Below are 12,800 nucleotides of genomic sequence, written 5' to 3'. Positions count from 1 at the left end.
TTTCTAAGAATCACCCCGCAGTTCTTCAGCTAAGACACCTGAGTTAGAAAACACAAACACTGCAGCTGTCTTTCACTCGCGAGGGCAGTCATGGAACGCAAGACCTGCGTCTCATCACTGTCTGCATGCTTTAGTTATACCTTTCTGTGTGTCTGTGTGTGTGTGTACAAATAAAACAGAGTTATTCTAAGAACTCTGAGCTGAGGTTCCCCTTTTTCTAAATCTGCATGTTCTTACAGAAAGAGGAAGCTGTAAGTTGTTTATCACAGAAGAGTTCATGTCAAGTCACGTAGACATTTGCTTAGTGATAATAAAAGAGCACATTCCATGTAGCTGATCATATATACACAATTTACGGGCGACTGTGGCTCAGGGGGTTGGGAAGTGCATCTGTAACCGGAAGGTTGCCTGTTCGATCCCCGGCCTCTCTATCCTGGTCGTTGTGTCCTTGGGCAAGACACTTTACCTTACCGCCTACTGGTGTTGGCCAGAGGGGCCGATGGCGCGATATGGCAGCCTCGCTTCTGTCAGTCTGCCCCAGCTGTGGTTACAACTGTAGCTTGCCTCCACCAGTGTGTGAATGTGAGAGTGAATGAATTGTAAAGCGCTTTGGGTTCCTTGAAAAGCGCTATATAAATCCAATCCATTATTATTATTATTAATTTTCCTTTGACATTCCCTCCTGTAGATCAGAAAATGAAATGTACAATTCATCAGTTAGTAACTACTTGTCTTTCACATTTTCCAGTTACTACATCATTAGTTACACTTCATCTTCATTAAACAAATAGGAAAAGAAGTCTTCATGATCTTCATCGGTTTGTGGTACATCTGCATATGCTGTAAGTGATAAACTTATCATCTGTGAAATTACAGCTTTTAAACAAGGAATAACACAAGTAAAGAAAACAAAATAAAACCAGGAAAATTCCAACGCCGATCAACAGTCCCTTTAGAACCTGTTAAAGTTGAGCGCTTCTTCCTGGATGAGGATGTTGATGTTGTTGTTGTTGTTGTTGTGCACTTTACAAAAGTCATTCTGAAGGTGTGGTCGGAGATCAGAATTAGTGCACTTGTTCCAGGGTGTTTCCCATATATGGTTGGGTGTGTTAATATGCTCGGCATGTGCGAGCAGACGTAACAGTCTTTCTCTGTGGTTCTGTTAAACACGTATCTGTATCAGGCATTTTTCATCCAAGGATAGATGTAGTCTTGTGTCATGTCCATTAGGTGGAAGTTGTCGTGCGTCCATCTTCTCAGTCTGCCTCGTGGCTCAGCTGCTGTTGGCATCAGCTGGGGTCCTGTAAGGGTGAGCTTTGTAGTCAAGGTAACCAGGAGGGTTCCCCTTCCCATGGTTGCACATAGGTCCATCACACCTGCACCTGGCTGCCCTAAAGTTGATCGGATGGAGATTGGAGTGCGGGCTTACCCTACGGGGGCCCAATCGACACTTCCCCCCTCACCCCCAAAGCAACCAAGCTTGGGTGAGGCTTCCCTAATGTGCTTCCTCCTTGGTGTCGGGGCTTCCCGGGACCTCAACCTTTTTGCAGTGGCTCTGATGTATCCAAGATGGTCTCTCTGCAATTTTACAGGCTGTGGGTGTGGTCAATAACACTTGGTATGGGCAAGCTCCAATTTTTCCTCTGGAGTACCCGTATTAGGACCCAATCGCCTGGTTTCAACCTGCAAGAGACTGGAGAAGAGTTGTACGGCAGTTTATTGTTCAAAACAATATCCTTATTTTCTAATAGTTTTGCCATCCATTCTGCCAAAGTTGTTTCTTTGACAGATTTGTCTAAAGGTTCACTTGTCACTGGTAGTGGAAAAGGTCTCCCATGAACAACCTCAAATGGTGTAAGTTTTTGAGAGCTTTGTGTTAGTCTCATCCACATTTTTACTAGGCCTATGCATTCAGGCCATGGTCTTCCTGTTTCTCCCATGCATTTTCTGAGTCTCTGTTTTATGGTGCTGTTAGTTCTCTCCACTAACCCTGCACTTTTGTGGGTGATAAGCACAATGGTTTCTTATGCTGAATCCTAGTGCTTCAGAGGCTTTACTGATCACATCATTGACAAAATGTGTCCCCTTATCTGATCTTATCAGAGTAGGGATACCATATGTTGGAATAAAATGGTTACATAGACATTTTGCAACTGAGATTGCATCTGCTTTTTTCACTGGATAAATCTCTGGCCATTTTGAGAATACGTCTATAATCACTAGAGCGTATTTTGAGCCCTGACTTTCACTTAATTCAATAAAGTCCATGTGAATGGTGTGAAATGGATGAGGTGGTGTGGGGAAATGTCCTCTCTTTGTCCTCAGATTGCCTTGTGAATTGTGTTTCTGACAGATTATAGAGTATAAAAGTGTGTATTAATGACCTGGACCTCCCCTCCTGATGACACATGGGTCACCCCATGGGTCACCAATGCTGCTGTTCTGTCTAGGGACTTAGGGAGTAGGGATGGGTATCGAAAACCGGTTCTTGTTGAGAACCGGTTCCCACTGTTTCAATTCCTTGGAATCGTTTGCCATTTTTGCAAACGATTCCCTTATCGATTCCAGTCGCCCCGAATGACGTCACCACGTTGCGGAGCGTCGGAGCGTACCTGGCAGGAAACACGGCGCCTAAGCGGCTCAAACGCTCAAAAGTTTGGTTATACTTTACCAGAACGGATGACAACAGGGCAACTTGCAATACTTGCAAAGTAGATACTTCATTTAAGGGAGGAAACACTATGAATATGCAAAAGCATTTGCTCACAAAACACGCGATGAACTTAAATGAATGTCGTGTTTTTAATTCCGCTCCGGAGTCGTGAATCTCAACCCAGCAGCAGCGGTTTGCACGTCCTCTCCCGTTAATGCGGCAGGTAAATAATCAACTAACAGTGCATATTATGTTAGCGCGATCTGCTTTATTACAAAACCTGCCATTACTGTGCATTTAGGTGACCGTGATGAGAGAGACAGACAGAGTCTGGCTGGCGCTCGCTGGCAGTTGTCGCTGCAGTCCACCGGTAGCGTCTCTTTTCAGGCCCGAATGTCACCGAGCAGTGACTAAGTTTGTGGTAAAAACCTTGCAGCCATTTGCCACAGCAAATGGTAAGTGAATGTGTTTAATTGTAGGCAGGGACATTACTGAATATTCTTGTGTAATTGCTACAGAATATCTTGATGCATTCTCAATCATCCAGGAAAGTAAATCTCCAAAAATTGAATCTGTTCATCTGGACGTAGTGTTTTGTGGGAGAAACGTTTCGTTTCGTCACTCATCCAAGTGACTTCTTCAGTCTGCCATTTGGCCGCAGGGTCAGAAGTGTTGTTTCCATGAAAAATTGTTTTATCATTCATCCAAGTGACTTCTCCAAACACACAGATGTGTGATAAAGTGTTTCTCGCACTGAAAACCATTGTGTCCAGTTGAATTCACCAGACTTTTTTAAGGAGAGTTTTTAGATGCTGTGCTCATGACATATTTTGATCAAAGCCTAAAAGACTTGAGTAGAATCAAGATGCAGAAAAGCCAAAATGTAACATCCTCATATGATTAAAAATCCCACAACCAGCATTGTTCAAAGAATGCAAACTTTCTTATTATAAGTTACCACAGCTGCTACAGTTACCAGAAAGGGACAGATTTCTGGCAGATCTTAATCAGTGGTCGTGCAGCAATTCGGATGTAGCGTCTATGGTAAGCGTTGAGGTTTGTGTCCTTGTCAGGATTAAGCTATCCTCAGTTTCCAGGTTAGGAAAGTGGAAAAGAAGATATTCAAATACATCTCTCCACAGCTCCTGATGAATTATACAAAAAGAAGAGTTTGTTAAAAACACTTGCACTTGAATTTCACCACTGAGTTATCAGTAACATCCATTTGCTCAAAAGTTACTGAGAAGTGGATATCTGGAATATATTTATTTTCAAATTGCAACAGTGTACTGTATAAAATGGAACTATATGTGCCAGATGTGGTGTGATACTTGTGTGATATCACACAAGTGGTGTTGGTGTAAACTGGACAGATTAAATCTCTTGGCTGGCTAGAGAACACCTTTATTTTCTGTGGGATTTGGGGGAGATGGAAGAGAAACATAGTTAATGCATCTTTGTTTAGGCTGCGGGGCCATGACCAAGACCTAGACAAGTGTCAGAAAGTAGTATTACGTTTTACATTCACAAAAACATGTTTTGAAAGTGGATGTTCTTGATACGAAAATATTTTGTTTTGTTCTGTCCCATGTTCAAAATCCAAATTACCACCAGTTAAGAACTCCACTACAAACATTACTAAGTTTGTTATGTCATGTTATTATTCCATGTTCAGTATGTTTGACTCTGAGATGGAGGTGAAATCTGTGAACCTGGGCTGTGGTTTACTGCTCTCCTTCCTGTCACAAACACTGTTTGACATCTGTTCATCTGTTGGTTTTTGTTCAGGCTGCAGGGATCATTTCTCACTGTGGGAGCAGAAACCCAACACGAACAGTAGTAGGTGGCTGAATGATCAGGTCTGATGTTCTCTAGTGTAAAAACACTGGTATAACGTAGATATTTGAATGTCTCTCTCTCTTTCTTCTGGTACCAGTATACATAGCTGTCAGCACACTGTTCAGTCCCATCACAGCCGATGGAGACACTTTCTCCAACTCTCTTGGTAAGTTCTGGATCATCCTGAAACAGCTGTGCTGCCATGGTAACCAGTGCTGTAGAGACACAGACAGATGAAGGTTAGTGTGACAGTGTTTGTTACAGGTTGACTTTGTTGGCTCCTGATTGGCTGGAAACACTCACCTGAACACAGACAGCACAGAGCAGCAGCTGGGAGGAAAAGCATTTTGTGCAGTGGTGTTTCCTCTGGTGAACCTGGGGAGAAGTGGCGCTCTGATGCAGCTGAGGCCAAACAAGGACGAGCTGTGAGATCAGACGAGGGCCACGTGGTTTCTAACAGGTCCTCAAAGCTCCCATCAGCCCCTGCGGCCCACAGATAAGACTGCTGCTGCTGATTGACAGCTCAGCTGAAGCTGCTGTGTGGTTTCATCGTCTTCATTTCAATCTGACAGCAGATCCAAAAATCTGGGTCACATGATGCAGAAACACTCAAACACATTCATGTTCCCACAAACGCATTCAGGCTGCTGTGAATTTAGTAACACACACTGTTATCTGTTGTTTAACAGCTGTGATGAAAACACTAAACTCCACACAGCTCCTCAGCTCTGATTGAACTCTTCATTGTGTTTCACTTCATTCAGTAATGGAACTGAATTTCTATTGACTTTCACTCTTTTCCCACTCTGTCTGATAACATCATGGATTTTGTTTGTCATGTTGTTCCTTATCATGTTTCCACTGAGTGAAATATTCAGCTGAACAGTCAGAGCGAATTTTTTGGGTGTTATGTCAAACAGTGTTGGTTCACATTTTAATATGAAAATATAAATAATCATTTGTCTGCTGGACACAGTATTTTAATGCTAATAGTACTTTTCTGCCCCTCTTTTTCTTCTTTATGTAACTTGTTGAACATGTTAAGGTTTTCATTGTTTTGTGAAACAAAACCAATAAATAATATTCACAGCATCTCATTTTTAATTGTTCTGTTTTATTGACGACAGTTTGAATTGACAGGAAATACACAAACACAATATCGGCCACAGATGTTAATCACTTACAAATATTTGATTTAGTTGTAAGATCATAATCTACTTCAAACATTTTCATACAGGTAAAAAGGAAACACGATGAAAGCAACATAAGGAAACATGAATATGTAGAAACAGGCAGGTGTAGGTCTGAGAAATACGAAAAATGTTGCCTTTGTATCATCTCTGATATAGAAGGTATCATTTGAAGATCTGAGTGAAGGACACAAATATTTTGATCTGGTGTTGTTCTACATTTTAGGACTAAAAGACAGAAGGAAGAAAGTGAAACTGACTGTGCGAGGGGTTGAAGTCATGAAGTCAAGTGGAGGCCGCTGACTGCTGTTACTTTCTGCTGTACAGGTTAAACAGGGACTCACAGTCAGCCTGCTAGAACATTTGGATGAAGAGAAAAAGGAGGAAAAAGACTTTGAGGGAAAAATCCAATAAGATCAGCATGTTTTGAATGTGGGAATACAACAGTTTCCTCCACCATGACACACACTGGAGCCTCTTTTTGCTCACAGCTTCACTGTTTGTCTCAAAGTTCAGTTTGGAGGCCAAAATTGTTCCAACACATTTGTAAGTTTGCACTAATTTCACTGTGTGAGCCTTAATGGATGTAATCAAAGAATCAGTCAGTGAAATATGAAGCTGTGCTGTAAGTTTGGAGGAGAAAAGTGTCTCAGTGAGTTTAATGAGGTGAACACATGAATACAGAGCACTGACTGAGACGTACAGACTCCTTTAATGAGTCGCACACATTTTTGTGACTTCATTAAATGTCAAAGTCAAAAATGACACCTAACAACACACAACAAGCTGCGACCACATTATTGTCTGTTTGCTGTTTGTGTGCTTTGTTTCCTGTTATGATAGCAGGCATACAGCCATGTTCTCAATGTCTCAGCTATCATTGATTATTTCTGCTTTTCCTCTTCTGTTAGGCACTTCAACTCAATGAATGACACACAGAAAGATTTCATGACTGTGTTCTTCAAAATAAGGAGAATATGTTATCTGCATCTGAATGACTCATGTTGCCTTGTTTCTACTTTGTTTGGATATTTCTGCTTTTTGGAAACGATTTTCTGAATCATTCAGTAGTTTTTGTAATAATAATGACATTTAGCAACACTTCAAAATGATTCTCCAACATTTGCTGTTCAGACTTCATCTGTTCTTACGTGTGTGATATCCAGAATGAAAAACTCAGCTCAGGTAATAAAATGGGAGCTGAGCAGACTGCAGGGGCTTCATGGTCTCTGCTTTGATTCCATTAAAGTTCATTTGTCAGCTCTGAGTTGAGGATTTGAGCCGTTTCTCTCACAGGTGAAGAACACAGATCCTTCCTGGAATCATTCTTGAAGCAGAGTTCATGCTTGTAACTGTCATTGTGTTATTAAAGTGAAAAGCCACAGCTAACGGTGTGGAGGCTGCAGAGCAGAAACCCACACAGCCCGTCTGCTGCAGGAGAGCAAGTTTGGATACAGTCAGTTTGTGCTTCACTCACACGGGTTGTTGTTTATCACACAATGAAAGTAGAATCAAAGTCTTCATCTTGAAATCTTTATTATTCACACTTACAAACACAACTACACTGTTTGACATTTGAAAATCAACCAAAAACAAATCAAACAGAAAACTTGTGATAAAAATATACCTGATGATTTTTGTTACTACAATAAAAGTCACAATAAGTACAAAAAGAATTCTAACTCAGAGTAACAATACATGTAAAGATGTATTTATTTCAGATGATCTTCTAACTATTGAATCAAAAGCCAAAATAAGCACAACACATCATAACTAACATTTGTGATACTGATCAAAGTGATGAATGAGATGAATTGATGAGATCTGATGGTGAGAAAAGGTGAGCAGAAAACAGTCAGTCAGCATGTGTGCAGTTGGTGGACGGTCCCTTGTTTGTGAGGATCATCAGCAGAGAGAGTCCACAGCAGTACACCAGACTCTTCACTATCAGCACTGTGTACAGCAGGCAGAGCAGCTTCACCCTGCACTGAGACTGGAAGGACACTGAAGGACAGACAGACACAAAGAGACAGACAGACAGTCGGGTTATTCCTCTCAGATCAAGGAGAAAAAGGCCAAATAGAAACAGTCACAGCTTCTTCTTCAAGTGGATGAATTGATGTAGTGTTTGTGTCCACTTGGGGGCAGAAGAACTCCACAAGCAGCTAACAAACTGATCTCTGACATATTATGGTCTGTCTGCTGTTTGGTGCTGAGCAGCTAGTGTACAGTGGCTTTATCAGAGCTTGTTGGATGAAGATTTGATCAATTAGTGCAACTTTAAGACTGAGTCCCTAAACTTGTTCCAGCTCCGTCATTGGACATTGGAGCTGTCCATGCAGAGAGGCAGCAGGTGATCTTACAGTCAGCTGGCTGCAGAGCTGGCAGGTCTGCTGGCTCTCTCTCTGGAGGACAGGAGGCTGCTGGAGCTGGAACCTCTGAAACAGAAAAGGAGCCAAATGTTTGGAGCTGCAGTGAGAAATGTCAGTCCTCTGCTCCTCTGCTCTCTTTGACAGCATCTCCACATGATGCTGAATCACTGCTGAACACAGTCACCAAGCCTTCATTACCTTGTTGTGTTTGGGCCTCCACTGTGCCCCCCTCGTGCTTCACGTAGCAGTTACATTTATATGAGCTGTTCTGATGGATCAGTCCCAGCTGCTCTCCCTCAGCAGGGGGCAGCTCCTCCGCTTCTCCGCCGTTCTTCTTCTGTCTTTTACAAGACAGCTGGACCAGAGGAGGAAACATGGCTGGGGGCACACACAGCAGGGAGCTGTTCCCCTCCACGTGGACTCTGGGTCCTGCTGGTTAAACAACACAGAGTTTATCTTCTGTTTTTCCTTTTAATAAGTTTATAAGAAATAATTGAAGGCATCAATGGTGACATGGTGGTATGGTATTTAATGCTGTAGTCTCAAAGCAAGACGGTTGTGGGTTTAGACCTGCTGGTCGGGTGGGGCTCTGCTGTGTGTTTGCAGGAACTCTCGGTGCCTGTGTCGTTCTTTTCTGGGTGCTCTGATTTCCATCTACAATCCAAAGACAAGTTTGTTCACCTTGAAAAAAGTCTGTCCATTTATGACTTTTATGGTTACTGTTATAATAACAAAGATAGTTAACACAGTATTTTTTTTTTTGTTATTTAAAAATCCAATTAAAATTTCAGTGCTCACAGCGTGAAGATAACATCTTCAGTATTTAAACATTACATACTTTACCCTTACAAAATTAACATAGAAATAATATCTCAATATTGCCTTATCATAAATATTTTTTTTGTTCTTTTTATGTATGAAATGAAACATGGTTATTATACTATTTTATTTATTTTTTATTATACTATGAAGCAAATATAACTTGATATAATAGATTTAACAGTATTCATTAAATTATATTAAATTATATTCACATGTTTGTAGTGTCTGACATGGTTATTTACATCTGACATTTACTTCATGATATTTTAAAAATGTATTCAGTTATTTTAAACATGCTGAAAATAATCTTAAACTGCCCATCTGGATAGGAACACATTAATTGGCACCATTATATTTAATTTTAAAACGTTTTTCATTTCCTATTAACTGTAATTATATTTATGTATTTCAATTTTATGTTAAACTTTCCCCAAAAATCTATTAATTTAACAATTAATAATATTTATTATTTTCCTCTTGAAGACACATAAATATTGTTTATAAATAATTTCTATCTAAATAAAATAAATGATTATCAGCATTATGTAAATAAATCATTTTCATTGTAATTTTTTAACAGTATCAGTTTTAACTCACATTCTTATTATTTTTCAGAAAGACTTTTTCTAAAAAATAATAAGAATTTGTTTATATTTAAATAAAACCAAATCTCAGATTTGTTTGTACTTTTTAATACCAAATTTATTAATTGTAACATCAAATATGATCTCATGTACAAAAACCAGCAGATGGTGCAGAATTACTGAGGTGATCAAAGCCTAAATATTTGTAACATCACTAATATTTGCAGAAATAAAGAATAACTTTAGTTGTTCAGTGAGATTTAAACATGTTTTCAGAGATTATTGAGCTTTTCTTATGTAACAATGGCTGCAGATGAATTCTCTACTAATGATGAAAAAACTAACATGTAAAGCCTGAAGCAGCAGAAACTGACTTTAAACACATTTTCAGCTTCTACAATAAAACAACTGAAGGAAAATAAATGTTTGTTCTTACCTGTTACAGACAGTTTAGTTCCAGAGCCAAAGATGAAGTAGTAACCTCCTCCCACAGTGAGACAGACTGCTACAAAAACCTGTCTGCTGTTGAATGTGTCAGCTGAGGTGAATGAGTCCAAATGAGGAAGCAGGATCATATTTCAGCTCCATGATGTGTTTCTCTAATGTTCATATCAACATGACTGTCTCTTCTTCTCTTTTCTTTTAGCCACACTAGCAGCACGGCTCTGATGTTAATGTCAGTCTGTTGGTCAGTCCAATGAACCTCTGAAACATGGACTCGATCTGGACTAAAGGATGGATCCACTGACATTACGCTTCACTCTCAAAAAGATGTATTAAAATCTTTCACACTTTTTCAGGATTTCAAAATATGGAATACATTTTCTTTAAAGTACTCTAAAATTACTGTCCAATCAGGATCACTCTGCGGTGTATTCCCATTGTTATATGTTGTGGTGTACAAAGATTGCACCAGTGGAGTCTGAGTGCTAAGGAAGGAAAGGACAAAACAAAAAGGCAGGAAAGTCATTAATGCTGCTGAAAACACTGACTGACATTTAGGCCAGGAGTTCAAAAAAAGCATTCAGTGAAAAACAGTAACTCAGTCACTAATAACATGCTAATCTTAGACTTTCCTGTTTCCTTTTTTGAATATTTTACGACTGTTGATGCCTGCATTGTGTACTGGCATGAAATGACCTCTGGACCTCTGGATCTTTAGTGTTAACCAACAGAAAGACAGAAAAACACAAGCTGTGTGCGGCCCGGACTGGATCCCATCTGCCCATGTTGTAAACCAACATATTGTAACTCTGAGTAACACAATAGTGTAATAAATTTAAAATCAATGAGGCGATCATTTAAACATGCCAGTTCAGGCTCTTAAAAAAAGGATAAAAATAATATGTCATTGAAAAAACAACAAAAGAAAATAACACAAAACTAATCAGATAAGATATCTGAGATTTCAGTGTTTTGAAATACAATATAAAAATTCACAGTTCAGCCTTTAAACTTAGACTCACTATGGTTACATTCAACAACCTCAGCTAATTATAGCAACTTGTCTTAATGCACAAAACAAATGAAAAACACATTTTCAAAATTTCACTTAAATACAAACAAATTTCTCTATTCATGAAATACAGAAAACACTGAGTTGTGTGTGTGTTGTGGATCCAGTAGGTCCGATAAAAGAGCAGAAAGTCATAGTTACTCAATAAAGAAATAAATATTAACTTGGTGGTTATGGTTACTATTAACAATGTTTAGCAATGCTTTGGTTAGTTTATTTGATTAGTTTTCTATTGAAGCTGGGTCTGTTTGGGCTGATAAGCAAAGATCAACTTCAATGTTTTATTAACAACCAAGCGGACAGTTCACTTTTTAACAGAAAGTTAATTCATGGGGACCAAACATTTGGCCAGTGAACTGTGGAAACATTTCCCCATTCTGTGCCACACTGGAGTGAATGATGCTCTCCTCTACACGCTTCACTGAGCTCTAGCTCATCTGGAGGAATCCAACCAAATATACTCAAAGACAAGCTCACAGAGATGGTAACAGATTCTTCCTTTGTGTCACTGATCACAGACTACCTGACAGAAAGGCCACAGTTTGTCAGGTTGGGCATTAATGAGCAGCACGGGGCACTACCGCATACTGAACACCTCTAACAGGAAGAACATGATAGTAGATTTCTGATGATTCAGGCCCCGTCTCCAGCCTGTGAATGTTTGTGGTAGAAATTAGTGATGTGCCAGTCGCGAACGAAATGGCTCTTAGAGCTGGATCTTTGACGTGAACGACGCGAGCCGGCTCCTTATCACGAGCCGTGGGTTGTTTTTTTTTCTTTCTCTCACCCTCTCTCTCACACTTTTTTTCCGCTTCACTCCGCACGCAAACCTTGTGCTTTGCGCTGGGCAGAGGGGGGAGGGGCGGTAGTTACACTCAGTAGCACAGGAACAGAGCGGGAGGGAGAGACAGAGAAAGAGAGCCAGGGACAACAACGTCACATTAGAAAGGTATAGTAATCATCCACAACTATTTTCAGTTGCAGATGATAAAGGATTCACAAAGTTTATTCATGCAGGCCCATATGACAGAGAATATGCATCTTCTTTTTGTTTTCATATTTTAATTTGTATTTAATTGTGTTGTGGTTTGCAGTGTTTTGTGTTGTTTCACTTTAAATTTGTTTAAAAGGAAAAAGTTGAAAATTTAAATAGTTAAAACTTGAAATGTGAATAGTTGGTTTTTGTATTATAGGATTTATTTATTACATTTTATGTGGAGTGAATAAATAAAAGTATATTTACGGTGGCCCCTAGAGACAAAACACGTACGAACTCCAAAACACATCAGAAGTGCTCCAGGATGCTAGGTGCAGTGTTGAGCTTTTGTTACCAAGTGGCTACACAAGCCAGGAAGTTCCAACGACTGGATTTGGTGCGTGGTAGTAACAGGTAAATGAAAATTTTTTTTTAAATTATTTAAGATAAGATAAGATAAGATAAGATAAGATAAGATAAGATAAGACTTTATTGATCCCACGACGGGGAAATCTTTGCGTCACCTCAGCTCAGGTACAGATATCAGAAGGAAATACAAAAATACAAATAAGTACAATCAATGAAAAAAAGTAAGATAATACACTATATACAATGGTAGCATACACAGTATGTGATTATGGATATGGTTGGAAATATGGAAGACATAAACTATATCGCTTGATATAGCTATTGTACCACTACTATTCCTATTTATAGACATGTACACACACACATGTACACACTAAATATACATATGTACACATATGCATACATATATACCTGCACATGTCCATACACATGGAAGATCCATTATGCATGAAGTGGTGACCGTGGATGTTCACAGTGTC

At 39.5% G+C, this 12,800-nt stretch overlaps 1 protein-coding gene across 3 annotated transcripts; it reads right to left on the bottom strand.

Moving 5' to 3' along the window:
* Window positions 1-7,201: 7,201 nt before the first annotated feature.
* LOC109194276 (uncharacterized) lies at window positions 7,202-10,148 on the bottom strand. Of its 3 annotated transcripts, none has more exons than XM_019355883.2 (5): window positions 9,897-10,148; window positions 8,625-8,708; window positions 8,253-8,486; window positions 8,046-8,120; window positions 7,202-7,686 (listed from the first exon to the last, which is right to left on the bottom strand). In XM_019355883.2, exons 1-5 carry the CDS (start codon window positions 10,033-10,035, stop codon window positions 7,538-7,540), a joined length of 681 nt encoding a protein of 226 aa, XP_019211428.1. In that variant the 5' UTR covers window positions 10,036-10,148; the 3' UTR covers window positions 7,202-7,537. The 3 variants fall into 3 exon arrangements, with proteins under 3 accessions (XP_019211428.1, XP_019211429.1, XP_025760254.1); XM_019355884.2 differs by having other exon boundaries at window positions 7,491-7,686; window positions 8,253-8,483; XM_025904469.1 differs by lacking the exon at window positions 8,625-8,708 and having other exon boundaries at window positions 7,492-7,686.
* Window positions 10,149-12,800: the final 2,652 nt, after the last annotated feature.

The sequence above is a fragment of the Oreochromis niloticus genome, unplaced genomic scaffold (assembly GCF_001858045.2).
Source record: "Oreochromis niloticus isolate F11D_XX unplaced genomic scaffold, O_niloticus_UMD_NMBU tig00001786_pilon, whole genome shotgun sequence".
Taxonomy (NCBI): domain Eukaryota; kingdom Metazoa; phylum Chordata; class Actinopteri; order Cichliformes; family Cichlidae; genus Oreochromis; species Oreochromis niloticus.
The sequence above is the reverse complement of the archived record's forward strand: the minus strand, read 5'-3'. Positions and strand labels throughout refer to the sequence as shown.